Below are 27,580 nucleotides of genomic sequence, written 5' to 3'. Positions count from 1 at the left end.
TTTTTTTTTTTTTTTTTTTTTTTTTTTTTTTTCTATTTTCCTTTTTTCCTTTTTTCACAACTCTTGCATAGCGAAGGCGTCGGTCTCTAAAGTATGGGAGATGGGAATACAGGTACCAAGTGCAGCGATTGGGATATGAATTGCTTAATATGGCTGCGACGACTCGTATGCTACTGCCAGGAAGGCAAGGCGACAAACACGCCGTAACTGGAAATGCAAGAAGCGGGAAGCGATGGATTCAGTCATATTAGATGGACAGTCAGTCGAATGGATTGCAAATACATATATATATATATGTGGATAGACCAAGCCAGAGTCTGTCACTCGAATGAATCTTGTTAATATCCTCCCATCTTCTCTAGAGATGTAGCTGGATGCATGACAGCGACGCCATGTAAAGTGGTAACAAACAAGCCCGTGAGCTGAACCATAACATTCCCTTTCGGAACCAATCATGAATGTATCAATACCTTGGCACCCTGTCCGCTTAATGCACCGGGTTAGTAACAACTAAATTCATGTTGTGTTGTATGAATACGAGATGGAGGACTTCCCCCAGCCCATTTTCATCATTTTCATCAATCGTCATCTTCATTCTCGCCATGTCCATTACAACTTCATCTTGACCTTCGCCCCGCCCACACCATTCTCCTTGGGCCCAAATGCGCGCGACACGCGGTCCAGCACATCCTCTCGCGCGGGATGGTCGCGCCCCTCGAGCCATCGGCGCACCGTCACGGGGGCTTCTGATTCTTTCCTGGGCCCACCCTGCTGCTGCTGCTGCTGCTGCTGTTGTTGCTGTTGCTGTTGCTGGCCACTGGTACTCCCGCTCTTGACGCTGGTGGTGCTCCAGGCGTGGTGACGGGTGGATGGGGGCGTGTTGGAGGATGTCGGCGGCGGCATGATGGTCGGTACCTTTTTTCCCCCTCTGGAGTCCTGTTCTTCCTGTGGAATATTTGTACTCCGACTTTTGGTCGTGATCTTCAGGCTTTTGTCTTGCGGTGCTTGGACTTTGCCGAGTTGTACCGACAGTAACGGATCGAGTTGGTTTCAGTCGTGCGGTAGAAGACTATTGGCGTCGACGAGCTCTCTGTCACAGCAAGGTGGAGGTGACTAGGATGGAAGTATTTTCTTTCTCTTTCTCTTTCTCTTGGTGTCGAGGATTCGTGTAACGGCAAGAGTGCGAAGGAGAGAGCTGTTTGGGATTAACAGAGAGGGCAAGACAGGACAGTACCGAGCAACGACGTTCCGTGGTCCGTTGCCAACTGACCGATGCTGTGTTGCTCAGAGGCTTCGGTCGATGAAGAGTAGCATATTCTGTCACTATATATTGACACTGAGAGAGTAACACGGGTTGGTCAGTGGGCCGCGATGTGGTTTATCATTAACACATATCTCCTTTGCGGCCATCAAGTCCAGTCCTGCGGCAGTGTAGTTATGTTGCGGGGGACGATTGTCAAAACGGTACTTCTGTTCCTAATGTGGCCGCAAAGGTTCTTCTGTTCCTGATGTGACCGCGAAGTGCCATCCATGCGCGATCACGGCCTCGTCAAACCTTTGGTCCTACCATTATGGTCCATGGGACCACCCTGGCCAGGTATGTGATGGCAGATTATTAAGAATTCACGGTGTTAGTTCTGGTCTTTGAGTTAGAACCATAGTACCGAGCGCATCGGACAAGCAGATACATTGGCATGCAAAAGTCCCCATTGCGCGTCAACTGCAAACGGTGGTGGATACCTCTCATTTGAGCAAGTAAGCAGGTAAGTAGGTAAGTAAGTAGGTAAGCACGCAAGCAAGCGAGCGAAGAAACTCGGATATCGATCCCAGAGACGAGGTCGATTATGCAGAACTCGAAAAATAGCGTCCAGATGGATGCCAGTGGCCAGAACAAGAATGAGTAAGCAGACAGAGCCCTCTGTCGGTGCTGTTTGCCTCGGAATGTAGATGCCTGAGGCCTTGCAAAAAGTTCACAGCCTGATGTTTCAGGAGCGATGCGATCGGGAGGACTTTCGATGGACTTTTCTCACCGGTGATCGGCGCAGGCGGATCCGGGAGGGGTTGACATTGGCATCGATCATCTTCGGGTCATGCTCGTCTTGGGTTCGGGGGCATCGACATGAAGGCATATTTTTAATGATAACGGAGTCATACTCTGTGTCATGGCTGCGGGAGAGCTCGGCAAGGGGGAAGAAGGATGAGCTGAGAGCATACCGGTACTGATTGAAACAATCAGCTCCACAACAACGTAAGCTGCCAAGGGGTTGCTGACGAGCGGACAACAGGCACTGGGCTAGGAAGATCCATTGTTTGCTTCTTCCGCCCCTGGACGCTGGGCCTCTGGGGGAGCTCTGGAGAGGCCTGGAGAGCCAGCGAGCCAGCAATGGGCGCTTAACACGGATCCTCTCTGGGGGAGGCAAAAATCCCTTCTTGGTACGGAAGGATGATAGCAGACGACACCAAACAAAAGTCCTTTCCTCTGACGCGTTGTTCTGTTTTGAGCGAAAGAGGAACCTCCTCGTGCTCCCGTATGGTCTTCCTCACAGGCACAAAGAAGATCCCCAACGAAAATGGGACTGATTGTCGAGGGAACCACGCGGCATTTCTAACTCATAGGTCGGGAGTTTTGCGCTGAGGGGATTCATAAATGACGGGATGGGCTGCAAGAAGGGCAAAGCTTCAGCTGACCATGGGCCACACTTGGGGGCCAAACACCCGACGGTTGAACGAACAGGAAAAGAAAGCACACGGTTGCCTCGGGGTGCTAGTTTAAGGGCCCGCCTTTCTGGAACCTTTGTAGCGAGCGGGCATGCGAACCACCACTTACTGCTGCTCGTTCTTTCCGTGTGAGGTAAATCATCAGGCCAAGGGGACAAGAACAAGAAGAAGCAGAAGAGGACGACGAAGAACGCTCCTCCCTCATCTTCTGCTTGGTTTCCCCCTCCGTTCTGTATGAAGTTAAGGTAGGCGCGCTGTTTTCGTACGTGAGAGGAATCATATCAAGCAATGCCTGGCCGGTTCAGGCACAAGTGCATTTTGTCTGTGACCCAGGAGCCAGGAGAAAGGGAAGGACCGTGCCTGGTCCGGTCAAGGTAAGATGCTGATGGATGGTTTTGCCACCATTCTAGTGCTTTGATTGATGACTTGCGGAACTTTTGAGAGAGGTTAGTTGGTCAGTCTTCCAAGGGTATCATCCCATTCAAGCTCATTCATGATCCGATCATGCGACGGTTCCCTCCTCCTCTGCTAAATCCCGAATGATAGGGTGCAAAGTGGTGGAATCTTTGTGCAGGATACTACCTGGAACGCACCACTCTACCAAACCCACTCCTGCCCAGTGCCAGGATCATGGGCCCTGGCAGGTGCCTGGAGAGAAGGGGCGTTTGGGGAACCTTTGCGGGTGGGCTTCGAGCTCCTCTAGCTAAGCCATTTACTGCTAGCTAGGCTTATGCCTCCCTGAAGCCTCCCGTCCCCTGGACCCCCGGCCTCGTTCCCATCCTCCCGAGCGTTATCTCCCAGGGGGAAGGGAGGGCACGAGGCGCACACCAGGCAGCCATTCTGCCTTGTTCACGAGGCTTTCCAAGGCTAATGATGCTGGATGATGGCCGCTTTTGCCACCTCGACGAACAACATGACGGCCTCTCTCGCTACAAAGAGTCCAAGTGGCCTGGCTTGCAGCATCTGGCGCTGTAGCTCTCCTTTAGATTGGGTGTGATCCTTCTTCTCCATGCATCCCGTCTTGTCTCCTGCTTGACAAGTGTACAACCTTCCCGGCAAGCCTTAAGGGCTGGCGTTTTGCATACTTTCTATCCCAGATTCAGGTGTGTGGCTTAAGGCTGTGGCCTGTGGGTAACCATGAGGCCGTCGAACCTGCCACGACCTCGTTCCCAACCTAAGTCGGGGTTCAAACGAGTCCAATCAAAGCAGACTCGCGATGTCGCTTTCGGCCCTCACAAGGACCGCATTGAAAAGTTCTATATCCACGATGAGCGACCCCTGAACTGGATCATGGACCATATGAAAAGAGAGTACGGTATCAATCTTTCGTAAGAGAAGAACCCCAATAACCACCTGGCCGGCTTCGCCCACATGTGCTAACCAACATGCCAGAGTTAAACAATACAAGAGTCAGTTGAAGACCTGGGGCCTGAGACATAAGCTCACCAAGCGTGATGCTGCCTTCATCTTGAGGTTGTTGGATCAAGCCAAGAGAGAGGGCCTCGAAGAGGTTGTCATCTTCTCGGGACACCCTCGACGGCGAGAGGATATCACCAAGTACATCCAGAGAAATGAAAAGGTTGCCGATGAACAAGACCTGCTCTCCTGCATTACGAACGACGACAAGACACCCTCTTACATTCACTTACAAGCGTTCCCAGTTGAACCCCAGCAGCCAACGCCCTCCCACCTGCCCCCGACACCTCCATCAGCAAGTTCATTTGGCTCTCTTGAATCTCACGCCTCTTTCAGGCCCATCTCCCCAATGAGGGTCACAATACCATCGCCAGAATCCAGCCCCCGGCATTCGGGGGAGTTTTCGTACAATCTGAATAATGCAGCCGCACTGTCAGAACCAATATATGGCGGTGAAGGAGTCTCGATCGATTTGGGCTTTATCCGTGATCATATGCCAATGCAGGGGGCAATCTTGACCCGCAGTCAGCCGGCTATCCCCAATATCATGGGGCCTTTCTGGCGTGCTCAGAGAGAGCCTGTTCCGTCCAGCTGGTGCCAGCTGTGGGACAACAATGACCCAAGCAAGCAATGGCCTGCTGACTTCACGCATGCTGCTCTGTCCGTGACACCGGCCGTCGTCGACGAGCTTGGCGACCTCGAAGTTGACATCTACCGGTTCGGCGACCATACCCACAGCCGGCAACTCAATGACAGGAGTCTCTCGGCGTACTTTGTCATGTACTGTCTGTACTGGTTAATTTGTGCCGGACAGAATGGTGAAAGGTTCCAGTCGAAAACCGAATATTACTTGAACAGTGCCCTGTTTAACTTCTTGTGCATGCTCAGAAATGAGAGTTCCCCCGCAGAAGAATGTCTGGGAGCGCTGAGCATTGTATCGGTGTTGTTCGATTGCTACGGCCAGTGGGACAGGCTCTCAGAGCTCCTGACCAGCTGCGACGAGTTGACCAAGAATCACTTTGGATTCGACAATCCGCTGACCATGACCATCGAGTTCAAAAAGAACATGCTCCAACGTGGCGGAACGGGCTGCCGGCCGCATGACATCGCTCGCCTCTCCCACATTCTGACGCAAATGGAGATTTCCTTCTCTAAATCTTCCGGGCCCGCTCTAACTGCGAGGTATAACTTGGCATGGGCGATGCTGGAGAATGAGCTGAAAAAGGAAGTGAGGGCGCCTGAGAACTTCGAGCCCGCTCGAAGAGAGTTGCTCGACCTCACCCATCAGTGGGAGCAACATTTCGGGGACGACCGCATCGAGACCATCATGGCCGCCGCCACACTGGCCAGGGCCACCTTCTATTGCGGAGATGCTGAAGGGGCCGAAAATATTATTGTTCAATCGGTCTTGCCCCGGGTGCGGAAGAACTTCCCTGAGCAGCATCCGTATAGTTGGGAAGCGAAACATCGGCACGCATTCTTCCTCTTCCAGCTGGCGAAGAAGGAGACGGGGACGAGGAAAAGCAGTCATCTGTTGCTGGGCGAGCTGCTGCTGCGAGAAGTCGTGCGGAACAGACATCGCATTCTGGGCGAATCCAACCCGAAATCGACTTATTCTTTCCAACTCCTCAGAGACATCCTGAAAGCACAAGGCAGGATGCTCGAGGCAGACACACTGTCGGAATGGTGTGAGCGACAACTGTCACCATACGGGGTATATTGAGAGAAGGTACACATACAACTAAGTCCCGATCGTCTCTCACGAGCAAGGAATCAACTCGATCAGCCCGTTCGCTGGGCGCTGGTCTACGAGCGGCCGAAGCACGCAGGGTTTCCTCGGTCACCGCTGGCGAACCCGTCTTTTGCGTTTGCGGCTAGTTAGCATCGCTGTTCAAAATTGTCGCAGAACAGAAACACTCAGTCTCAGCGCGCCTGTCATGAGACAAATGGCCCCCAAACCTTCAGTCATCAACTCCTTGGGACTTGGCGAGTCTTACATTCACCATTGCGGCCACCTGGCGGGTCCTTGTTGAAGCCATACGTCCCATTCGTCCCATAGCTACTGGAGACACTTGACGCCGACATTGTCCGACTGATCATGCCGCCATCCAGGGACGACATGGCATCTGACTCCCGCCTCGACTGGCACCGAGAAATGCTTTCAAAGTTGGAACCCGGCGAAACTTGCATTGACCCATAGACCGAGCCATTGCTTGAGCTATATCGTGGCGCCAGAGGGGGTCTTGGAGGCACGGGAATTGGAGATATCGCGGTAGGACCATGCCCTGAGGTCGCGTCACGGGAGTTGTGCCTTGTCAGTTGAGGTTGAGGATCGGCCTGCCCACGACAAGCCCGCTTCCGGTCTTGATGGATTCGACTTTCCGAGTAGCCTGTTGTCGTGAGAATCATCTCAGTGAGAGTGATGAAAATACTTACGCAATCGTCTCCGGCGGTCATCGCTGCTATGCCATCTTGCTGTGTCATCTCGCAGAGATGTGATCATGTGCTGCAGCACGCTATTGAGCGGTTGCGACCAGACAGGGCCGTGGCAATACTTACCCTCGGCGGTTCGGAAAATGCCTGAATGACATATCGGTCGCCTTTCTGTCGCGGGGTCAGCCTCCTCCTCAAAGCTGTGCTATGTACCGGCCGCGACCTACACTATTCTCCATTACCTTGGCATCCCGGCCAAGGTAGTAGGGCAAATCTGCCTCGACCACCTCTCGCGATATCCCTTCTTTGGGAATGGTGAAAGTGCTATACTGAGGCATTGTCACTCAAAATGGGTCTTGGTGGGCACTATTGCCTAGCGGGGTTAACAGGATCTGGGTTCAGGAACCAAGCGGAAGTATTCATGCAAGAAATCGTTGAGACGGAGTGATCATCGGTGGCAAAAAAGAAAGATGAAAACCTGGATCGTGGGGATTGCTGCTGAAATAACGGAGCGGGAAAAGCTGGTGGGAGGGAGCTGGCCGGGTTGTGAATTGTCAATCGACGCCATGTGGGAGCTTCGAGACCTCTAGCAAGCAAGAGCGGGGTACTGACTGCCTGTTGATTTTGTCTCTCCAAACCGAAGAGCCTCAGGTCGACGACGTCCAACTCGAACCGGTGAGGGTCGCGGCCCTACCGTTGTGGTGGTTTCAGCGGCCACGTAGGCCGTGGATGCAAGCCATCAATCCTTATCAACCAATATGACGACCCGAGAGAGCTCGCCGAGGGAGACAGGAGCTGCTTGTCCATCGAGTTGGACAAACTCTGAACACGGGTGAGTGGGCCGAGAGCTTGTGGCTTGCAGGTCGCTTGCTGCAGGGCTCGTTGATAGCCGAAGCACCTGACCAAGAAGACAATTTCCAGCCCGCGACGATTCTTGGACCGGAGAGAATATATACAAGGACGGGCAGACAGGTGGAGGTGATCGGATTTTGAGGGAAGATGAAAATCCAAAAAACACAAAGAGGGAGACGATAAGCCCCAGCAAGTCAGCAGTGGCCAGCAAGGAGCCAACGTATTCCAACACGGATGCAGGCTCGGCTAGACCAGGCCAGCGCCGTCTCCCTCGTGAACCATTTACGAACAAGCAAATCATTGCAATCTCATTCCGCATGAATAAGCGGTAAAATCGAGATCCTTCCCCTCCTGCTTGAGAATCGGGGAAAAATCAGCGTCTGCATGGCGCGTGTGTTGCAGCGCCATCAATTTCCCGCTTGGAGGTTTCCAATTCTATGTGAAAAGCAATTGTACCCATGCCAGTAACTCCCAGGGTTTCGCGGACGTCTCTGTGACGAAGTCAGTCCCTGGTTCTGATTTCCAACTGCCAGCGGGGAATCCGACGACAATGGTTGTACAATTTTCCGAATATACAGAATATAGGATGAGGTAGAGATTGAGAGGACGTCGTTGGAGACAAGACAAACTCACGTGCCCCTGAGTAAACCAGCCCTACGACGAGGCTGCAGTGGCGAAACTGCCGAATATAAGGGCTTTACCTGATAGATTGCCCTGTTGCTGCGTGGACGCTTCCACAGCCAGCATCAGGTGCGTCGTTCGCACCACGAGCTCTGCATGAACAGTTAGCAGTTGGCTTGGGTCCGGAGCGGAGGGAGAACTCACCTTGAATCTCTATTGTAAAGCTCATCGGCAAATCGTCGAACTCGGCAGCATGATTTCCATGGCATCTTCCACTCCGATCACGCACTGCAACCCGCAGGCCGACATTCTTCCTATAGTCCGTCCACATAATATTTTTATCTGCGCCAATAGTGGGACAACTCATAGTGGGCGTCGGACCCAATGGCACACCCTCAGTCTCTTGCTCGTGTTGCCACAACTCCTGGGCGCGATCTTGGAGCCATTGTTTCCACACTCGCATGACGCCCTGGCCGGATCGGACAATGTGCACATTGCTTAGAAAGACCCCTCTACGTGGACCCAGCCTCACAAGACTTGCATAGGCGCAGAACTGGCCAAACAACTCGTCGGCATCGAGATTCAACGTGTGTGCCACTTTGGTGAAGCCTCCGTCGCCTCCGTCGGCATATATCGGTGTTGTTCCACTGATTGAGGATGACGCGGTGTTGAGCACAGCACCGGCAATCCGTCGTGCGGGCATTGAGCCCTGTACTCCCGGGCGCTCGGGTCTGAACCGACTGTAGAGCCCACCTAGTTTCGCGAGCCTTCCTTCCTCTCCATCACAGTCCTCATAGAGACTCCCTTCACCTTCATGTTTCGAGCTGAGACCATCTGTCCCAAGGTATGTGCAGAATAAATAGGGGTCGCTGTACCGCTTGCTTGGATGGTACGCCTCCAGGATTAATTTGTAGTCCGGGAGAGCCGCGGCGAGGAGGAGTCGGAAATGTAGGATTCTGAGGATGATGGAATGAAACCGTCGCGAGACCACGACTAGGGGCAGGAGTTCCTGAGTCGCAAAGCCCGAGAGAATAGACACCAGTATCTGTGACAGTCAGCATGATCATCTCCTCCCGACAGCTGGAGAAACATACTTCGTTCGGGAGATCGTACAGACATCGAGGATCGCAAGCCATATTCACCAGACGGGCACGGCAGCACCCATTGACGTCGGTTCAATCAACGAGGTGATCAATTCGAAGAGAAGGTCGTCCGGCTACATCTAGCAGGCCACGGCCAAGAGAGAATGGTAGCTGGCTCGCAGCAAAGCTTGGATGCTGTTCATCATAATAGGCGGAAGGATTGCTTGGACACGACAAGACGGGATGTATAGTAATAATGTTGTCAGGAGATGCCGTGATTTGACCCGAGATCGGAAACATGGTCGCGAAACGACAAACGACAGATACGCTTTTGCCGGCGGCCGATAAGCCTGGTGAGCCTGGTGAGCCTGGTCAGGTTTGGTGAGCCCATTGACGTAATTGAGCTGCGGGCAAGACGCGGGGCTTCTGGAGGAGGGTATTTTGTGCAGCATCAGGACAACAGGAAGCGTGCCTTGATGCTGTCCACAATGATTAAGGTGGAGCTACGCGAGGTCTCCCCATATGGCCGGTCCAGGCTCACTTTGCAGGTGGTATTGGACGCTGAATGAGGTTCGCTAGGTCCATTCCTCCTGACACTACAAGGGCGCAGCAGATCCTACCTTGTCCATCGCCAACAAACCCCCACGACCAGGCCAACCTCAAAATGCCAGACAAGATCCTGGACGACATTTCTCACCGCCGATACAATCCCCTCCGTGGCAGTTGGATCTTGGTATCCCCTCACCGCACCAAGAGACCATGGCAAGGCCAGCAGGAGAGCCCTGGAATCATCGACCTCCCTGTGTACGATCCCAAATGCTACCTATGTCCGGGAAATACGAGAGCTTCGGGGGATACCAACCCCAAGTACGAGAGCACTTATGTCTTTGTGAATGACTTCAGCGCCGTGAAAGAGTCACAGGAAGACTACAAGTCTCCGGATGAACCAGGAAGCCTGTCGAGTCTGCTGTTACAAGCCGAACCTGTCAAGGGCAAATGCTATGTCTTAACTTTCAGCGCTGTTCATAATATCACATTGGCGGACATGTCCCCAGCCGAGATCGTTCTAATTGTGAAAACATGGACAGACATCTACACCGCACACATATCTCCCCGGTCCCCTCTGGCTGCACAGGCTAAGCCGACTCACCTACCGCCGTCTAACCCACACGTAAATGTCGGGAGACCCAAGGACCAATACCGGTGGATGCAGATATTCGAGAACAAAGGTGCCGCCATGGGTTGCTCTAACCCTCACCCCCACGGCCAGATCTGGACAACCACCTCATTGCCCGAAGAGGCCGCCATTGAGTTGGAGCAATTGAGGAAATACAACCGTCAACAAGGCGGTGGACATCTGTTGGTGGACTATGCCCGCCTGGAACGAGAAAAGAACGAGCGAGTCGTCTTTCAAAATGAGACTTTCCTGGTGGTCTGTCCATGGTGGGCGACCTGGCCGTTCGAAACAATGATCTTACCCGTCAAACACATCCGCTCTCTGATTGACATGAGTGTGAAGGAACAGATGGACCTGGCAGAGGCCATTGCAGAGATCACGAGGCGATATGACAACCTCTTCGAAACGAGTTTCCCCTACAGTATGGGCATCCACCAAGCGCCGCTGGACGGGAGCGATGAGGAGATTGAGTGCTCCAGTCTCCATCTGCATTTCTATCCCCCACTTCTGAGGAGCGCAAATGTCAGGAAATTTCTGGTCGGATATGAAATGCTCGGAGAACCCCAAAGAGATATCACCCCGGAACAGGCTACAGTCAAGCTGCGGAATTGCGCGGGAAAGTTATACAGGAAGAAGCTGGGGGACAAGCAGGGAGAACGAGTAGGGAAGCCGCCTTCGCCCGACAAGCCCACGATCGAGCCCATGCCCACTTCATGACACCAAGTGATGATATCCTGCGGAACCTCTTATCTGACATAGAAGCCATATTGTGCCATGCTCCAAACCAATCCAATCAGGGCAACACTGATAGGGGCGGTCCATGGCCCTGACGGTGAACAAGTCTTGTACACAAACGCCTCGAGACTGAAGTGCACAAGCCCAATGACATTGGTCAACATCTGCATCTGAAACCATGAGGGTTCATGGATGTGATAAGCAGCAAATATTCTAACAATCCCGACTGCCAGCGTCCAAGTCCCAAATGTTCTTGACGAGAGATGCGTAACGGGGGAGATCGCTTCGGGGGAGGCTTTGCCCTTGGTTTGGGTTGCTGAAGGTCGGCCCGAGTAGAGACGTTGCGTGTAGGAGAGGGTAATGTAGCATTGGATGGCGTTTCCAATGGCGGTGACGCCCACCTGAATGTTAGGGTTAGTAGCAGCAATGTAACTCGGAACTGCAGCTCGACTTACGAACAAAATGTAGAGGGGAAGGTATCCCTCCGCTTGTGGGAGCAGAGACGACATCATGCAGACACAATAATAAACGCGTGCGAAGCGAAATCACGAATCAGTCCGAGTGATTACAGAAGTCCCAAGTATACTTGCAGTCTTGGGAATTTTGTTGATGCGGGTAAATGTGAGGACTGACTGATTTCGATCGAAACCCGTGTGCAGCTCCCAAGCAAATCCTGTCTGCGGGTAAATAATCCAACAGTTGGCGCAGTGCTTGGTCCGCACATGCCCCGTACAATGTTCTTGAATATATGATCTCCTCCACTGTCTGTCACATTCAGGACTAGTTGTCTGCTTGACCTCAATCATGGTACCGACAATCGATCTAGGGCCCCTTGGCCAGCAGAATCTCCCGTCAACTGTCCTCATAGGCGTTGGGGTGCTTACGCTCGCCTCGGTCGCCTTTACAGTGACCAGAGTGTTTCTGAGTACCTTCATTTTGCCCGGTAAATCTGTAAGTCTGCAGGACAGCTTGTAGAGCCTGTAGCTAATTTCTTCGCGCGACAGCTCTCTTCATACGGCGGGAAAGGTTCATGGGCGGTTGTGACCGGCGCGTCCGATGGCATCGGGAAAGAATACGCTTTACAATTGGCAAAGAAAGGCTTCAGTCTCATCCTCGTCTCGCGCACTGCCTCGAAACTCGAAACCCTGTCATCTCAGATCAAGACCTCTTCTCCCGATGTCTCGGTGGAAACGCTAGCCATGGACTTCTCGCGAAATCTGGATAAAGATTATGTCTCGCTGGCCTCACTCGTGCAGGGCAAACCCGTTGCCATCCTGATTAACAACGTGGGCCAGAGTCACAGTATCCCTGTGCCTTTCGCCGACACACCCTTGCCTGAAATGACAAACATCATCAACATCAACTGCCTGGGCACACTTCGGGCCACCCAGACGGTGCTTCCAAGCATGCTACCACAAAAGAAGGGTCTGATCTTGACAATGGGATCTTTCGGTGGCTTGACGCCCACACCATTGTTGGCGACATACTCTGGCTCAAAAGCATTCCTTCAACAATGGTCCAATGCTCTTGCCTCCGAGGTGGCCCCGAGTGGCATTGACGTTTTCTTTGTCCATTCGTATCTCGTCACCTCCTCGATGTCCAAGATCCGCCGAGCAAACTGGCAAGTCCCGACAGAAAAGGCGTTTGTGAAATCCACATTGGCAAAGATTGGTCGAAGAGGTGGGAGCATTGGATACCCATACAGTGGCAGCCCTTACTGGAGCCATGCTCTGGTTGCCGCCCTGATCACTGGCGTCCTTGGTCCGATGAACAACATCTTACTTGGGGTTAACAAGAAGATGCATGTGGATATCCGAAGAAGGGCGTTGAAGAAGGCGGAGCGAGATGCCCAGAAGGACAAGAAGGCTGCGTGATGGCCGAGACGTGTTTCTATGTCAGTCACCTGTTGCTGTGGTACAACCTTTCATCCGGGTCGGTCTTTGCAGGGGATTGAAATATATTTGTATTGCGCGGATAATGAATGGCCAGGATAACAGTGTAGGCCAATGTTAGGGGTTCGGAATATTACCAAGTGCACCCACTCCCTGCTTGAGCCTACCGGGTAGTAAGCCTGGTGTGGAGAAGGCCATTAAGTACCTGACTCAGGGCGACGCTGCTTTCCACCCCGCCGCGCACCTTAACTTTCCTTTCCCGAGTCTTCAATATCACCATCATTTCGTCGTGGACTTTTGATGCAAAGAAAGTATTTGTGTCAGCGCACACGGCCATGCTCCCCTCATTGCCTCTGACAAGGATATTGACACTCGACCATGACCCGAGTTGACCTGTCCCTCCGGCAAGCTATTCTGCTAAACGATATTGCATTGGCGCAGCGAATCCTCAAGCACAATCTTTCATATCTGCAGAATCCGGATTATGCAGACAAGAGCAACACGTCGTTGCATCTTGCTGCGAAGTATGGACTGGAAGAGATCGCGGTAAGCATGCACCGCGACGGGAGTCACGGTTACAAACCACTGAACTGCATCCCAGGAATTTCTGATATCCCTAGGTCACGATGGCACTCGGCCAGTCGAAGACTGGATCTACAGTGCCCAACACGACAACCGGGGCATTTCTGTCAACACAGATGGGCAAACACCGCTGCACCTGGCTGCGGCCTATTCTCAAGCCGGCGTTGTTGAGCTCCTGTGCAGGGAGTTCCCACAAACGGTAAATCGAAGAGATCGCAAAGGCCAGACCCCTCTTCACCTCGCGGCGTCCTCTCAGATTATTCCTAAGCCGAATCTCAACAACTTTGCCAATACTGGCCCGTCAAGAGTGACACTGGAGGATAACAGAACGATAGAAATACTCCTAGCGCACGGTGCAGATGTGAATGCAAAGGACGAGCTGGGAAACACATGCCTTCACAATGCCAGTGCATGGGGAAACCTCAAAGCCATTCGGGCCTTGATCCAAGCGGGTGCAGATCCATTGAGTAAGAACAAGGCTGGATGGACACCCGAGTATTACAGCATCACGGTGCAGGCAGAGGTTTACTACCGCAATTTAGTCGCGGAATGGGAGAAGAGGAGGGCAGAGGACGAGATGCGAGCGAGCGAGAGAAGAGGGAAAGGAGGCAGTTCGGTCAGACTGGTGCCACAGGAGAATGAGAGCGACGGCGAAGGAGACAACCCGTCGATGACGGAGAGGAGCCACGAGAGGAGCACAACGAGGAGTCCACTGCCTGGGGCTATTACGGGGTCTGGCGTTGGCCCTTCTGTCGGCCAGAGTGATGCAGGCTTGGGCATCAGCGTGGGCTACGTGGATGCTTGGAAATGAACCTATTCGGTATGCGGCAGGTACCCTCAACAAACAAGAGTGTTGAATGAGGAACTGGTGGGCGTGCGGATTCGTAGTGGGGACTACGTAGCTGAAGCCTGACGCTGTGCTTGTGATTTCTGGGGATCTCCACCTCAATGATGAGGATGATCGATAACGAGGACCCGCTCGGGGTGAGGCGGCGAGGCGGTTCAGAGTCAACCCGTCAACCCTCAACTCGACCTGCGTTATTTGCTCCGCCAACACCACCACCGTATCTACAGTACCAGCCTTTCCTTTCCCTTACCTCCGCCGCTCGCTCTCCGTCATTCTCTTCTGCCTGTTTCCTATCGTCTCACTCGAGTCCACATTGGATTTCCTCTGCGCTCTCTCCTAGTGTTCCTTTGGCCTGTGAACCACGCGTTCTAGACTCCCTTCGACTGGAGCTGTGTCTCTGTATCTCACTGCTTCTCTTTCCCCGGAGGCACCTGGCTGCATTCGTACAGAGTCACTGAACTGCTCAGCTGGAGCCGGGTGAAATCTATGGCTAGTCCTGCGCACTGCCTCTACTGTTTCGAAGTTTTGTCCGCCAGCTTTGAACGGCGAGATCCCCCAACTCTACACAAAGTGCTTGAACTGTATGAGAATTACCAATCAGCCAGTCAACCTGATGGAATAGCTACGGGAGAGGAAGAGGCAGAAAATGATAAAGATCGTGTCAAGGTGACGGAGTCCGAAGACGAGCATGAAGCTGGCGACGAAGAAGAGGAAGAGGAAGAGCAAGAGGACGACGACGAAGCTGGGGAAGAAGAGATCCAACGCTTTGATCGCCGGCACAGCAACAGCAAGGCCGGCCCTCAACTCCCCAGCATCTCTCGATTGCAAGCTTCAAGTTCCTCTTCGCGGTCGTCGTCAGCGTCTTCCCCTTCCCTCTTCTCCGCTAGCTCCTCCAATTCTCAACTTACAACCCCCTCGAGCACGACTTCCTCCAGCTCTCATGCTCGCCCTACGTACGCATCACAACTCTCCGCTACCGAATCATTCCCGCTCTTCGTCACCTGGAACACCGTAGCCCGCTCCGGCCACAAAGCTCTAAGAGGATGCATAGGGACATTTGAGGCCCTCCCACTTGCGTCGGGACTCACCACCTACGCGTTGACATCTGCCTTTGATGACACAAGATTCTCGCCCATCCCGGCTGCACTGTTGCCCGCACTTTCCTGCTCTCTGACGTTACTTGCAGACTTCGAGCCCTGCCGGGACGCAATGGATTGGACACTGGGCCGCCACGGCTTACGGATTAGTTTTAACTACCGGAGTCGTCGACATGGTGCGACGTATCTCCCGGACGTGGCAGTTGAGCAGGGCTGGACTAAAGAGGAGACGGTGGAAAGTTTGATGAAGAAGGCAGGATGGGATGGAGGTGTTTCAGGCCATGGGGTTGCTAGGAGGCTCTTGCGGGGTTCAATTAGAGGGTCTGCAAGCGACCAGCAACCGTCCCAACCATCAAAGCCGTGGGAAGAAGTCCAGGATTTCAGGGCAATTAGGTATACGGGGCTGAAGTCGAGTGCGACGTATTCCGAGTGGCAGGACTGGCGCGAGTGGGCTGAGAAGAACGGTGTGAAGTGAGAAAATGTGACTTTAGCAAACCTCGTGATCGAGCCCTTAGTGGTGGGGTTGAGCTTGAGAGCCCCCGTGTTCATTTGAGATGTCATGATGGCTCTTCACAGCCAGAAAGGTCGGGTACGCGCTGAGGAAGGACCTAGGCCTTTACTGAGGCTGCTGCTCCAGCCTCGTCGAGCCGAGATGGGCGTCCGTCGCGGTACGTGTTACCAACTCTCCTTGAGCGAACACGGGTATTCCCTGAGGCGAGCGACGAGAGGAGTGAGAGCTTGTCGCCGCTTCGATATATTGCAACATGGGTCGAGCGCCACGGGCATTGGACAGACTGCCCGGATCACTTCGCTAAATGAGCAAGGCAAAGTGGGCTGAATTCAGATCACCCATTCCATCGAATCCTCGTTCGACCCCCGGAAATCAATGCTTCCGCTCTTTGTCTGTAGGAAGTGTATTCACTAGAACACGGCTCACCCGTCTAGGAGGAAATCGGAGTATGCCAAGGGAGATCTCCATCGAGTAAGATGGGCCGGGTCGCCTTCGTGCGCAGTGGACGTATTCGGATCTAGTGAAGCTGAAGAGGCCTCTGTGCTTTGCAACGAGGAGTCCCGGGCGAGGCCGTTGAGTTGAACTCCTGGCATCTTTGGGGCCGTGCCATCTGCTGGTCGGCTGCTTACCTAATGCTCGACCCTTGAAATCCCAAAAGTCCAAAAAAAAGTCAATCGCGCTGCGACCCGAAGTCCTCCATGATACTCGTATCTTTTCTTTCTCGACGTGAGAGCTTCCCATTCCACCCGTCGCTCTTTTCTTGTAATATTTTCTCCGGCTGTTCTGATTTCTGCCGCTTCATGGACATCTATTGCTAGCCCTTATTAATGCCAGTCGCCGTCATGGGAGGACGTGGGCGAATTTCGCGGAAGTCGTCAGTCATTTTGCAGCCAGCGGTCACAGCCCCAAACATAGCTTCTCCACGGTTGAATCTAAATCCATCAGTTTGCCCGATGTGTTGGACGAGATCACAGTATCCAAAATCAGCTTCGCGAGCTGCCCTGTCTCACTCAAGGCGTCCCTTCTCGAGCTCCTCCCCTCGACCATCATGGGCTGCCACTGTTCAAAAGATTCAAAGCACCGTCGCTGAGGTCCTCCCCTCCTCCGCCCGACAATCCTCTGGTAACATCACCATCGATCCTCTCAAGATTGTCGCGAAAGAGTTAAAATTCCTAAACAAGAACATCAGGCAGCTGCTTGGCTCAGGACACCCGATCCTGGACACAGTTGCAAAGTACTATACACAGAGCGAAGGCAAACATGTTAGGCCATTGCTCGTGCTGTTGATGTCGAGGGCGACTGCTTTTGCTGCAAAGCAGCCACGGCCAAGATACGATGTGCAGCATACTTTGTCCAGAAGCGCTATTGACACGCCCATCACGAACCCGTCGGTACTTCTTGACCAGAACCCAGACCAAGACCGACCTTCCTATTCCTCTTCCGTGTCGCCGTTGACAGCTGCCTCGACTGAGACAGAATACGCCTTTCCCAATGACGCCACCATTCTCCCTTCGCAGCGACGGCTGGCGGAGATCACGGAACTCATTCATACCGCTTCGCTTCTCCATGACGATGTGATAGACCACTCGACCACACGCCGCTCCGCCCCCTCCGCCAACACCACATTCGGAAACAAAATGGCTGTGCTGGCAGGAGATTTCATGCTCGGTCGCGCCTCCGTTGCGCTCGCTCGATTACGAGATCCTGAGGTCACAGAGCTGCTTGCGACAGTGATCGCGAATCTTGTGGAGGGCGAGTTCATGCAATTGAAGAACACGGCGAGTGATGAAAAGAATCCCAGCTGGAGCGAGCAGACGATTTCGTACTATTTACAAAAGACATACCTGAAATCCGCAAGTCTGATCAGTAAAAGTTGTCGTGCGGCCGCATTACTCGGACAGTGCGCCCCGAATGTGGTCGAAGCAGCATATCAGTATGGGAAAAATCTGGGATTGGCGTTTCAGCTTGTGGATGATATGTTGGACTATACAATATCTGGATCCGAATTGGGGAAGCCCGCAGGTGCGGACTTGGAGCTAGGGTTGGCGACGGCGCCGCTATTATTCGCGTGGAGACGCAGGCCAGAGTTGGGGTTGTTGGTGGGTAGGAAGTTTTCAAAGGAAGGTGATGTTCAGAAGGTGAATCCGATCCGATATCTTTACGTCGATGTAATCAGCAGCTGACAACTATCCACAGGCAAGGGACATTGTCTCGCAGAGCGACGGACTCGAGCAGACACGGGCCCTGGCACAGGAATATGCTGACAAGGCCGTCTCCTCAATCAGTGCGTTTCCGCCCGGCGAGGCCAAGGATGGCCTAGAAGAGATGTGTGTAAAGGTCATGAAGCGTCGAAAATGAGCACCGGATGTGTCTCAGCTAGCCCCACTTCCACTGTACCATACATCAGATTCAGATGATCACACAATGTACGAGTTTTACCCAACATGATGGTTGCGTTCGGAATGTTTCTGGGTTATTACTGGGCGATTTCTGCGGTCATCGCGCATTCTGTCTACCAAAAGAAGTGAGTGACATTCCAGAAGGCTGTTGCCTTCGAGAGTTTCTGCCCTACGGGAAAAATAAACAGTGACACCAGGAATCTTGCCCATGTCGTGAGGAGGCGTTCGTCCTTTGATTCCTTTGATTCGTTCGGGCGCCTTTGAGCTGCTGCAGTCAGATGCGCCTTTGCCCAGCATAACCGCACCTGTGCGTACAAACTACATTTCTGTACACCTCAAATTTATCTCCTGTGCCTGTTGAGTTCTCCTCTGTGCTTCTCTACATCTTCATCTGATCTTGCCACTCGAAAGCAGTCAAATTCGCGCAGTGGATCCTGCTTCAGCGTCGGTTGCATTCATCGGCTTCGCTGCCAGCCTTGCAACGCTTGCTGGGCTTGTATTTGAATCCATTCAAACCCTCACGGAGCTTTGCGGCAGGCTGGATGTGCCCCCCGAAAAGCTCAAGCGTTTTCTATCCGTCCTTCGGCAGCACGAGTCACTTCTCCTTAACCCTAAGGATCGCCTCAGCGCGTTCACGACGGAGGAGTTTCCAAATGAGCTAGGGCAATTTTGGCAGGAAAACAATGTACAGATGACGGCTGACTATGTACGGCTGAAAGAGCATGTGAAAAAGATACAAGCCTCGTTCCAGGGCACACCAATTACAAAAATACACACACGAGCTCGAGTCCACAGCTACTTCCTTTCTCCAGAGATCCTGGAATTGGAGACGCGTCTGCAGGGAAACATCGGCAAGATCGACATTGTGCTTTGTATGATCGCTGAGTATGTCTTGGATAATGGCCTATTGAGGCTCTCCACTAATACAGATGCTTCAACAGGATCGGCTTCGGAATCAAGGACATATGCTTTGATCACACTTCACAAAGTGTTGACTCCAACTCTGCGACTCATCAGCAGGAACTCCGAGCTGTTCGTTCATCCACGTCTAGGACCGAAACCGATCTCTTGCGACAAGCTGTATAGCGTGGAATACAACACCGGCTACGATATATCTCGACTCGATTGGAGATGGTCCCTCATGGCTGTAACTATTCATTTCGAGAATGCAATTTGCAAAATGCTAGCTTCAACCGGGCTAACATCAGGCTCACAGGCCTTTGGTCCCGGCTTCCGAGATCCGTTAGACATCTAGTAGCCGCGACGGAAGGCATAACCATCATGCGTCACTACTGGTTTGGCTCTTTAGGAGTCAAGGTGGCCCGCGTTACGAGCCAGCAATACCCATCCAGATCAGAACCCTTCGAGGACCTCGCATACATCGAATTCTTTTATATTCCTCCGTGGTGGCTATCGGATATGTGGGTTTTATCTCTTCAACGCCTTTGGCATCTTTGCAAATGCGGAGAATGCATGTCAACTTGAACCCGAGACTTTTCGATTGCTTATTGTCTTGCGACGTCCATAGTCTACGAGACATGTTTGCCCGCGCGCTGGTACATCCCCTCGACATGGTATTGCTCCCTTCGGAAGTCTACGGGGGAAAGCCAGCGTCGTTGCTAGAGGTAAATGTGATGCTGTGAGGTCGGGAATCATGATCTTGACTCTAAACAGACCTTTAAACTCTTGGGCAACCAGGAAATCAGGGGAGAATACCACACACAAGACCTCGTGGTCTAAAATATACCGCTCCTTATTTGGTCAGAGAGGATCTTACGAGGCGCTTGACGTCGGCCTCGAACACTACGTGAAACTCGGGGCTCCCCTTAGCATTGTTACCACAATCAAGAACACTTGCACCTCCTAATGGAGAATCAAGCCTATAAAAATAGAGAGGTCATCGATATGATCATCGAGCGAGGGGTCGATCTTGCACCTGTCTTGAACTGGCGGCCCTTCCATGGACTTACGATGCTCCTACTCCTCTACGCTGCTAACCCAAGAGCCCTTTGTCCATGACTTTGTGCGTCGACACCTGGGTCTCTTTGAGTACTATAATATGACCTCCAAGTGACCTCCTAGTTTCTTCGAATTATTGCTCATTCGGATCCAGGGTTCTGTTCTGAACTAATGCGCGAATCATCGAGAAATGTGCATTGCAGCTTTTGACAATGGGGCTAAGAAAGCTGAGCCAGACTTCAGTCTCCAGACACAATTGAAACGAGATGGAGCTGTCCAACTTGGAGGAACGGGATCTCTTTCTATCAGCTCTGTGTGCGGGAGGAACTGCTGCGGACGTCGACGTCCTTCTCTCACACCAAAGAGAGCCTCCCGAACTGGACTCCAGTCATGATAATGGCCTATCCATCCTCGGGTACCTCAAAATTTCAGCCGCCTTTGGAAACTGCGCCGCCTTGAGATGCCTGGTCGAGGCGGGTGCCGACACCATCAGCAGTCGGGATCGCCTACAGGATCCTTCCTCTGGACTGATTTTAAGCTTGCTGGCCTTTTCAACAATGCTGGTGTCTCTGTCGAGATGGTACGATCAGTAATGATGCAAATCCTTTTGTCAGATTCATCGTCGTCGCTTTCCTGGTGTATCCCCTTCATGATAACCAACCCCCCCCCCCCCGGGGCCCCAAAAACCAACAAGTCCGCGTCAAGCGATGAATTTGGACGCAGCACTAATAGAGCAATCAGATCTCGTCTTCATTGGCCGTGTTTCGGTGATTGATCTGAGGATTAACCCAAAACACAGCCCTGCCGCACTAGAAGCTCTCCTAAGCGCAGCTGGTTCTTTACGGAAACCAGCAAATTTGCGAAACGCTGCTAACGGAGGTTACCGAGTTGGAGTGGGAAAACTTAAATGGCTTACTCCTCTATTGATGGCCATCGTTCTACGATCGTTCGAATCCGCAAAGAAGATTCTGAGACATAGCGCTAATGCAGAGGGCATCAAGTTCTGCGGATTCCCGGCCAGACAGGTGATCAGAAAGCTGAGAGATCTGTGCGGCGAAGATGGGAAACTTGGTAGGATTAGTCGAGGGTACAGAGACATTCGGCAAAGAAACAAGAAGTGTCGGCAGTGCCTACGTGAAGAACTTGGTCCGCATGTGGCCTTCTTCGATGAGAAGGCCTTCCCGCCCTTCGCAGATCGGAAAGGCACATGAAAGGAATTTAATGACGCAATTGAAATGATGGGATGCGACGAGCATGACCAAGAACAGATGGACGTGAATGGAGCACCAAAGATCTTGGGTAAGCTTTTCTGCTCTCTAAGCATGTTCTCCTACTAAAGAGTTCAGCAGTTTCGGAACCGACATAATACTAGGAACTATCTGTAATATATCTCCTCGTCATCGTTGGATACGCTGTTGACATTCTGTCTCACTTTGGCTATGACACCTGGGATTTTCTCATCTGGATCTCACGACTGCCACCCCCGACTCTGAGACTCGTGGGCTTGGTGCTGCTTGCCTTGCCTTGCAGTTGGCTATGGAAGGTGGCCGTGGGGTGCTGGTATTCGTCTACACTCCGTGGGATGTGCTTTACTGCTGCTGTTGCTGTGATGATATTCATCTGGACAAAATCTCGCCCCTGGATTCTGTTCACTCTGCTCAGCTTGTGCTCGACGCCGACCCAAGTCAGGCGCCTTTTCAGCCTTGCCGATCCTTAGCCTCGTGTTTACTCCAGCTTCTCAGAGAAATAGCTGAATATGGCATGATCTCCTCAGCCCATGTATTTCTTTTCTCGTGCACAGGCTACGGGCCTCAGTTGAAAGTCTATCATGACCGCCCCCCATGGTAAATCGATGCAGCGGCGAGCCCATGAGACGGGATGGTGTTCTTAAGGCCACCAGCCGCGGTGTGTCTGGCCGAATCATTATCGATATTTTGTGGCGCCAGTGCTCCAGTCACTGTTCTAGATGGCGACTTAGCCTGGAATCCAAGCCTTGTGGATGCATGTATATCTCGCATTCAATTGGTAACCGACAGGGCTGCCAGTCCGCGCTCGTTCAGTGGCACTGTTTGCAGCTAAGACTGGTGAGCCCCCAGATCTGCTGCTCTCCCCGCCGATCGCCGCAAGCACAGGGACTTGAAAAGCCGAAAACCTTCAGGAGAGGAGGCCCTGAAACGAAGTTGTTTCTTTTCTAACATGACTTGTGCTGCTTGAGACATTCAATCTGTGACAGTGTGGCCGATGTATGGAGCATACATCTGCACCTCGACAGGCCAGTCTGGATGCTTCTATATTCGAGCGAACAGACTCGTTTTGCAGCTGAAATGCTCGGATCCAACCGCTATATATCGAGACGAGACTGAAGCGAACTCCCACTGCAATGATGGCAGCACCAGCGAACCTGCCGGCTCTCATGTCTATTATCGATGTTCGAGGCAAAGCCTCGGAGTCTGGACCGCGTGCTTATCCCCGGCACAGGAAAAGAAAATGGCACGCGAAAGTCCCGACTGGCTGTCTTCGATGCAAACAAAGACGGGTGAAATGCAGCGAGGAGAAGCCATATTGCGCTCGATGCAGCAAACTCGGTCTGCCATGTCCAGGCTACAAGATCCCCGTGCCGCGCATCTTCGAATTCCGACCACGGTCAGCTCCGCTATTCGAGTCTGAGCTGGACAAGACGAGATACGAATACTTCGTCGAGGTCGGGAGCAAGATCCTGGCGACGTTCCAGCTGAACTCGATGCCCTTCTGGACACGGCTAGCACCACGGCTAGGTCTCGACCACGCTGCTGTTCGACACGGTCTGATTGCGTTGGGCGCTCTACAGGCCCCATTGCATAACATCACAGTGGCCGGACTGCAGGTACAGGCGCGTCCGGAGATCTGTGAGCTCGCTATGTCGCATACACACAAAGCAATGCACATGATTCGGACCGCCGACCCCATGACGCTGCCGGTTGAAGTGTCGCTGACCTGTTGCTTGTTGTTCCTTGCCATGCAGTTCTGGATCGAGAAGACTTCGTCGGCTGCCATGCACATCATGGCGGCATATCGCATTCTGCAAGAGAAGTTTGGCAACGACGCATCACTGTGGGCCAAAAACCCCGATGTCCCCGGTGATATTGCTACGACCTTCATCCCAGCGCTCAACGAGCTCATCAACCATGCCTGTACGTTTTCCGACGACTTTCCCCCAGCTGGATCTGGTATCCCGGCAGACTACCATCTTGGCTACGATGTGGGCCAGATAAGCAGCATCTCAGATGCGAACGGTGCCCTCGACGCCATCGACCGGTTACTCAAGTGTGTTTTGCGGGCGACCTCGAGGCCCGGGATATCACAGTCCCTCGAAAAGACGATTGCTGAGGCATTCAGGTGCCTGGACTGCAAATTGCAGGAGCTACATGATATAGATGCCCTTCCACGACACGGACGCGACTATATCCACCTTTGTCTGCACCTCCGAGTGGCCAAGGTTATGTTCTTCACGATTGGCCGCCCTGATGAGGCCGAGTTTGACGCATTTCATCCGCACTTCAGTTTTATCGTCGGATGTTGTAGAAGGGTTATAGATCTGGATACCGTTGTTCGCCCAGAGAAGCAGAGCGTGTTGAGTCCCAGCCTTGGAATCCTACCACCCTTGTTCTTCGTTGCTACCCGCTGTCGAGAACCGAGGTTGCGTCACGAGGCGCTCGACCTCTTGCACGAAGCAGGTGTGAGTGAACGGGGATGGACAAGCTGTATAGCCTTTGCAATTGCTCGGTTCGTGGTTAATGAAGAAGAGGTCAGACTCAACTCCCTTCCCGTGGAAGATAGGACGGCGGATCGCATCCATCGCCGGATCAGGTTGCGCGATGTTCAAGTCTGCGGTCCAGCGCGCACGGCGAACATCACATATTTGGTCTTCCAACAGAGCTCCTCCGAGGACACTGGACCACTTGTTACTGCTATTTCTACTTCAGAACGCGGCTCGAAAGACATTGTTCGATGCAAGGCAAGAATACCTTACCCGTCACACCCGTCGGTCGAGATCGATGGTGTGACTTGTCAGATGCCGCGGAAAGTGCTTCGGGCGTCTGGCTACACGAGCATCACCTTGTTCAGGCAGCCGTTGAAATGCCATTGCTAGTGGGAACAACGCTTGGACGTGGGCCTAAATGGTTGTTGTTGGGTTAGTTGTGTATGATGCTGCGGGACATCAAGCGGCAGTATGGACTCCGTACGGCCCAGATTTGAGGATGGGGAGGAGTAGTGGCCTGTGTTCACAAAAGCCTGTACCTCCTATGTAATGTCATTTCTACGCATGGCAGACACATCTACGAGGTAGGAAGTAAAAAGCAGGGAATAGAACACGGAAAGTTTGCCGATCTTTCGGACGGAATATTATATTTCCGACTTATCCACCCGCCGAGCCGCGAACTCCCTTCTTCCGACGCTCATGTCGTACCTGTGATCAACGTAGACCGCTCTATCAATCTGCCACATCTGACGCTGAAGCCTACTGCTGAGCATCTTCTCAAATCAGATCATGATCGAGCCTCTCGAACCGCACGAAGCACGACAAGATCGAGGCATATAACGTCTTTCGCGAAACAATCCGTGGTCTCACTTTTTCTGTCCTTGCAACCGTCGCACCGACGAGCCACGCGGAAATGGCGTCGGGTCCTCATACCTTCGTGACCATGGTGGTATGTCTCATTTGCACGCTCCGTTGTATATGCTAGCGTCGTTGATCAGCTTTTGTTTGACCCTTGTGCTGCAAGCAAGATACGGAATACGCGGAACGGGACTTGGGATGTGTTCCCTAATTTGGAGAGTTTATGGATATCGTTTTCTGACCTTCAGATTGGAGCCCGATCGCAAATGTCTCTACTTCAATATCATGCCATACGTTTTTGCTGCCTGCGCGATACTTCCCTCATTGCCAAACTCTCAGCAACCGTTTCTCTCCAACGGCAGGATCTCCGATATTGATGGGAACCGTCCAATTCTAGGTCTTTTCGCCCGAGAAATTCCAGGGCAATCCCTTGGCCCTGGTTTCCGTGCACGGGAATGCGCTCTCCCAGAAACGCAAGGCCCAAATCGCAAGGGAGTTCAGGTACTCCGAAACCGTGTTTTTGCATGATGCTCCAGGCCCTGGTCAGCCCCGGTTGCTAGAGATATTTTCGGAGACTGGGGAAGAGTTACCTTTTGCAGGTCATCCTGTAAGTCCAACAGCGCGAGACCCAGTGACTGATGAATACGAGATGGCGCTGACTACCTTACCAGGTCATCGGGGCGGCGTATTATGTTTGTTCACCGTGATCGTTCACAAGTGAAAAGAGCTGACCGTCCCAGATATTCAGCTATCTTGAGAGAATGCACTACGGCGGCCCTGCTGACCGAGACACACAAAAGCAAAGTGCTGTTCTCCTGACAAAGGCCGGCCGAATACCGATCTTCTTCAACCCCTACCGTCAGGTGGCCGCTTGTGTAGTCCCCTTTAACTGCCACATTCACTCCCATCGAGTTCCGATTGAGAAGATCATCACCACACAACCCCATATTCAAATAATCCCGACCATCGACAAGGAAAAAGACAAAATGTTCCCCCTGGTCTCAATCGTCAAGGGTATGACCTTTGTTCTCGTTGACCTCACTGACAATGCCGAGATCTTCGGCGCCTTGCAAGCGGCCAAATCCCCGGAAGTCGACCTGGACGCTGAGTGGTCACCTAGCTTCGTGGGCTGCATGTACTACAAAGTCTTAGCGAAGTCGGAACAACCAGGGGAACCGACTATTCATAATATCCAAGCAAGGATGATTTCGCATGGCATCGAGGACTCGGGATCAGGGAGTGCGTGTTGTGCTTTGGCTTGTTATTTGGCGTTGAATAGCGCCAACCATTCGTTGGAGGCCCAGAAGCTGGCAGAGGAACGCACAGACCAAGGAAGCGCAGATTCGGAACTCACAAAGCAGACACAAGATTTGAAGTTGGGAGAGACAAAAACAGAGAGGAAAGTATTTGGCATCCAACAGGGAGCAGAGATGGGGAGACTATGCACCATCGCGGTCGAAGTGGACGTGAAGACGGATGCACAGGGGAAGGCAAGCATCACGAACGTGGTCTTGTCGGGGAGAGCCAACTTACATCTCAGAGGGGAAATTCTGGGTTTCTAATCACGACTGAGCACAAGCCCAATCATGGTCCCTGCGAATGGGGCCAAATGACCGATGTGAAATCTAGATTCTTTTAGTCCCAGGCAGAATTCGGATAGCTTCAACACCGAAGGTGAGCAAGCATTCCTCGAGCGGGTGTACTAGATCCGTATACGGAGAAAGATGGATCCGCCCATGTTCCGACGTTGATTGACAAGGTTTTGGCCGGTTCAAGCTATCGTGCAACGTGTGACTGAGCACTCGTAGCCCGTACTTTCTTTCAGCTGGACAAGATTAAGCGAGCCGTCTGGTCCTCGACGCAATCGCGAGAACAAATTAGTGGGCGCTTCGATTTCGTTATTCGTGCTTGCACGATGCAAAGGACTTGGCTAGCCCCTCCGGATCGAAGCCTTTCCCTTGGGGGTGCGTTCCGTACTCGAACGCTGGCTGCAAACTCGAACCGCGAAGCGCTTCATATTGAGTCCGGAGACTTTGCGATTCGGTAATCGGCACAACCAAAGCTTGACCAAAGCTTGAGTGTGGTCCAAGAAACGTGACTACCGGGGGGGGTTTTCCATAGATCGTGGAGGAGGTACTCCGTAGAAGCGAAGAGACGGGACGGAGTGTAAGGGGCCAGCGTTGGTACTTGTTAGGTATTATTTTTAGGTGAAGGATGTGGCATATCCGAGCCCCATCGTGGTGTAGGCGTTTGCGAATGTCAGAATCGGGAAGGACGGAAGGTCTTTTGCGGAGGGGCTGGACGCAGAGGTGGAGTCGCCCATGACAGATCTCTCGAGGAAAAGGAGGACATTGCAGGAGGAGGATTCTGTCCGTGCTACGCGATAGTATGGAGGTTGGGAAGGGACTTGGAGGGATTTATGGAGGGAATGTGACGTCGACAGGAGAAGACAGGAGTTGCGAAGTTGAGGGTGGAGCATGTCCAGTGATTCACCAAGTCGCGCTAAAGGCGGACTAGAGCACTTTAACTATTAATCTTGTCCTAATACAGCTAGTTCCCACCCCTGGGTAAAGCTTACCACGACCTCAGAGGACCAATTGGCGGAATAGCCGAGCCATTCGGCCAGCCGCCCGTTTCAGACTCGCCTGTTCTCCCTGGATTC

The 27,580-nt window shown here is 52.7% G+C and overlaps 13 protein-coding genes across 13 annotated transcripts; 9 read left to right on the top strand and 4 right to left on the bottom strand.

Moving 5' to 3' along the window:
- Positions 1-609: 609 nt before the first annotated feature.
- Positions 610-903, bottom strand: Z519_12543 (uncharacterized protein; the record flags this gene model as incomplete). Its single annotated transcript, XM_016770248.1, has 1 exon — positions 610-903. One exon carries the CDS (start codon positions 901-903, stop codon positions 610-612), a length of 294 nt encoding a protein of 97 aa, XP_016613590.1.
- A 2,952-nt stretch (positions 904-3,855) lies between these two features.
- Positions 3,856-5,857, top strand: Z519_12542 (uncharacterized protein; the record flags this gene model as incomplete). The annotated part of the gene is made up of 2 exons (XM_016770247.1): positions 3,856-4,046; positions 4,111-5,857. 2 exons carry the CDS (start codon positions 3,856-3,858, stop codon positions 5,855-5,857), a joined length of 1,938 nt encoding a protein of 645 aa, XP_016613589.1.
- Positions 5,858-6,102: 245 nt separating this feature from the next.
- Z519_12541 (uncharacterized protein) lies at positions 6,103-6,905 on the bottom strand (the record flags this gene model as incomplete). The annotated part of the gene is made up of 4 exons (XM_016770246.1): positions 6,103-6,524; positions 6,571-6,640; positions 6,694-6,738; positions 6,795-6,905. The coding sequence occupies 4 exons, from the start codon at positions 6,903-6,905 to the stop codon at positions 6,103-6,105; spliced, it is 648 nt and encodes a 215-aa protein (XP_016613588.1).
- A 1,168-nt stretch (positions 6,906-8,073) lies between these two features.
- Z519_12540 (uncharacterized protein) lies at positions 8,074-9,176 on the bottom strand (the record flags this gene model as incomplete). Its single annotated transcript, XM_016770245.1, has 3 exons — positions 8,074-8,192; positions 8,245-9,085; positions 9,135-9,176. The coding sequence occupies 3 exons, from the start codon at positions 9,174-9,176 to the stop codon at positions 8,074-8,076; spliced, it is 1,002 nt and encodes a 333-aa protein (XP_016613587.1).
- Positions 9,177-9,786: 610 nt separating this feature from the next.
- Positions 9,787-11,016, top strand: Z519_12539 (galactose-1-phosphate uridylyltransferase; the record flags this gene model as incomplete). Its single annotated transcript, XM_016770244.1, has 1 exon — positions 9,787-11,016. The coding sequence occupies one exon, from the start codon at positions 9,787-9,789 to the stop codon at positions 11,014-11,016; it is 1,230 nt and encodes a 409-aa protein (XP_016613586.1).
- Positions 11,017-11,045: 29 nt separating this feature from the next.
- Z519_12538 (uncharacterized protein) lies at positions 11,046-11,543 on the bottom strand (the record flags this gene model as incomplete). The annotated part of the gene is made up of 2 exons (XM_016770243.1): positions 11,046-11,435; positions 11,490-11,543. 2 exons carry the CDS (start codon positions 11,541-11,543, stop codon positions 11,046-11,048), a joined length of 444 nt encoding a protein of 147 aa, XP_016613585.1.
- A 295-nt stretch (positions 11,544-11,838) lies between these two features.
- Positions 11,839-12,908, top strand: Z519_12537 (uncharacterized protein; the record flags this gene model as incomplete). The annotated part of the gene is made up of 2 exons (XM_016770242.1): positions 11,839-11,985; positions 12,039-12,908. 2 exons carry the CDS (start codon positions 11,839-11,841, stop codon positions 12,906-12,908), a joined length of 1,017 nt encoding a protein of 338 aa, XP_016613584.1.
- Positions 12,909-13,304: 396 nt separating this feature from the next.
- Z519_12536 (uncharacterized protein) lies at positions 13,305-14,319 on the top strand (the record flags this gene model as incomplete). Its single annotated transcript, XM_016770241.1, has 2 exons — positions 13,305-13,472; positions 13,528-14,319. The coding sequence occupies 2 exons, from the start codon at positions 13,305-13,307 to the stop codon at positions 14,317-14,319; spliced, it is 960 nt and encodes a 319-aa protein (XP_016613583.1).
- A 522-nt stretch (positions 14,320-14,841) lies between these two features.
- On the top strand, positions 14,842-15,927 carry Z519_12535 (uncharacterized protein; the record flags this gene model as incomplete). Its single annotated transcript, XM_016770240.1, has 1 exon — positions 14,842-15,927. The coding sequence occupies one exon, from the start codon at positions 14,842-14,844 to the stop codon at positions 15,925-15,927; it is 1,086 nt and encodes a 361-aa protein (XP_016613582.1).
- An 878-nt stretch (positions 15,928-16,805) lies between these two features.
- On the top strand, positions 16,806-18,321 carry Z519_12534 (uncharacterized protein; the record flags this gene model as incomplete). The annotated part of the gene is made up of 2 exons (XM_016770239.1): positions 16,806-18,101; positions 18,160-18,321. The coding sequence occupies 2 exons, from the start codon at positions 16,806-16,808 to the stop codon at positions 18,319-18,321; spliced, it is 1,458 nt and encodes a 485-aa protein (XP_016613581.1).
- A 732-nt stretch (positions 18,322-19,053) lies between these two features.
- On the top strand, positions 19,054-19,617 carry Z519_12533 (uncharacterized protein; the record flags this gene model as incomplete). The annotated part of the gene is made up of 1 exon (XM_016770238.1): positions 19,054-19,617. One exon carries the CDS (start codon positions 19,054-19,056, stop codon positions 19,615-19,617), a length of 564 nt encoding a protein of 187 aa, XP_016613580.1.
- A 1,411-nt stretch (positions 19,618-21,028) lies between these two features.
- Z519_12532 (uncharacterized protein) lies at positions 21,029-21,532 on the top strand (the record flags this gene model as incomplete). Its single annotated transcript, XM_016770237.1, has 1 exon — positions 21,029-21,532. The coding sequence occupies one exon, from the start codon at positions 21,029-21,031 to the stop codon at positions 21,530-21,532; it is 504 nt and encodes a 167-aa protein (XP_016613579.1).
- A 1,172-nt stretch (positions 21,533-22,704) lies between these two features.
- Positions 22,705-26,480, top strand: Z519_12531 (uncharacterized protein; the record flags this gene model as incomplete). The annotated part of the gene is made up of 5 exons (XM_016770236.1): positions 22,705-24,367; positions 24,430-24,449; positions 25,316-25,525; positions 25,590-25,610; positions 25,659-26,480. The coding sequence occupies 5 exons, from the start codon at positions 22,705-22,707 to the stop codon at positions 26,478-26,480; spliced, it is 2,736 nt and encodes a 911-aa protein (XP_016613578.1).
- Positions 26,481-27,580: the final 1,100 nt, after the last annotated feature.

Source organism: Cladophialophora bantiana (assembly GCF_000835475.1).
Source record: "Cladophialophora bantiana CBS 173.52 unplaced genomic scaffold supercont1.30, whole genome shotgun sequence".
In the NCBI taxonomy this organism is placed as follows: domain Eukaryota; kingdom Fungi; phylum Ascomycota; class Eurotiomycetes; order Chaetothyriales; family Herpotrichiellaceae; genus Cladophialophora; species Cladophialophora bantiana.
This window is presented reverse-complemented; position numbering and strand designations above follow the sequence as displayed.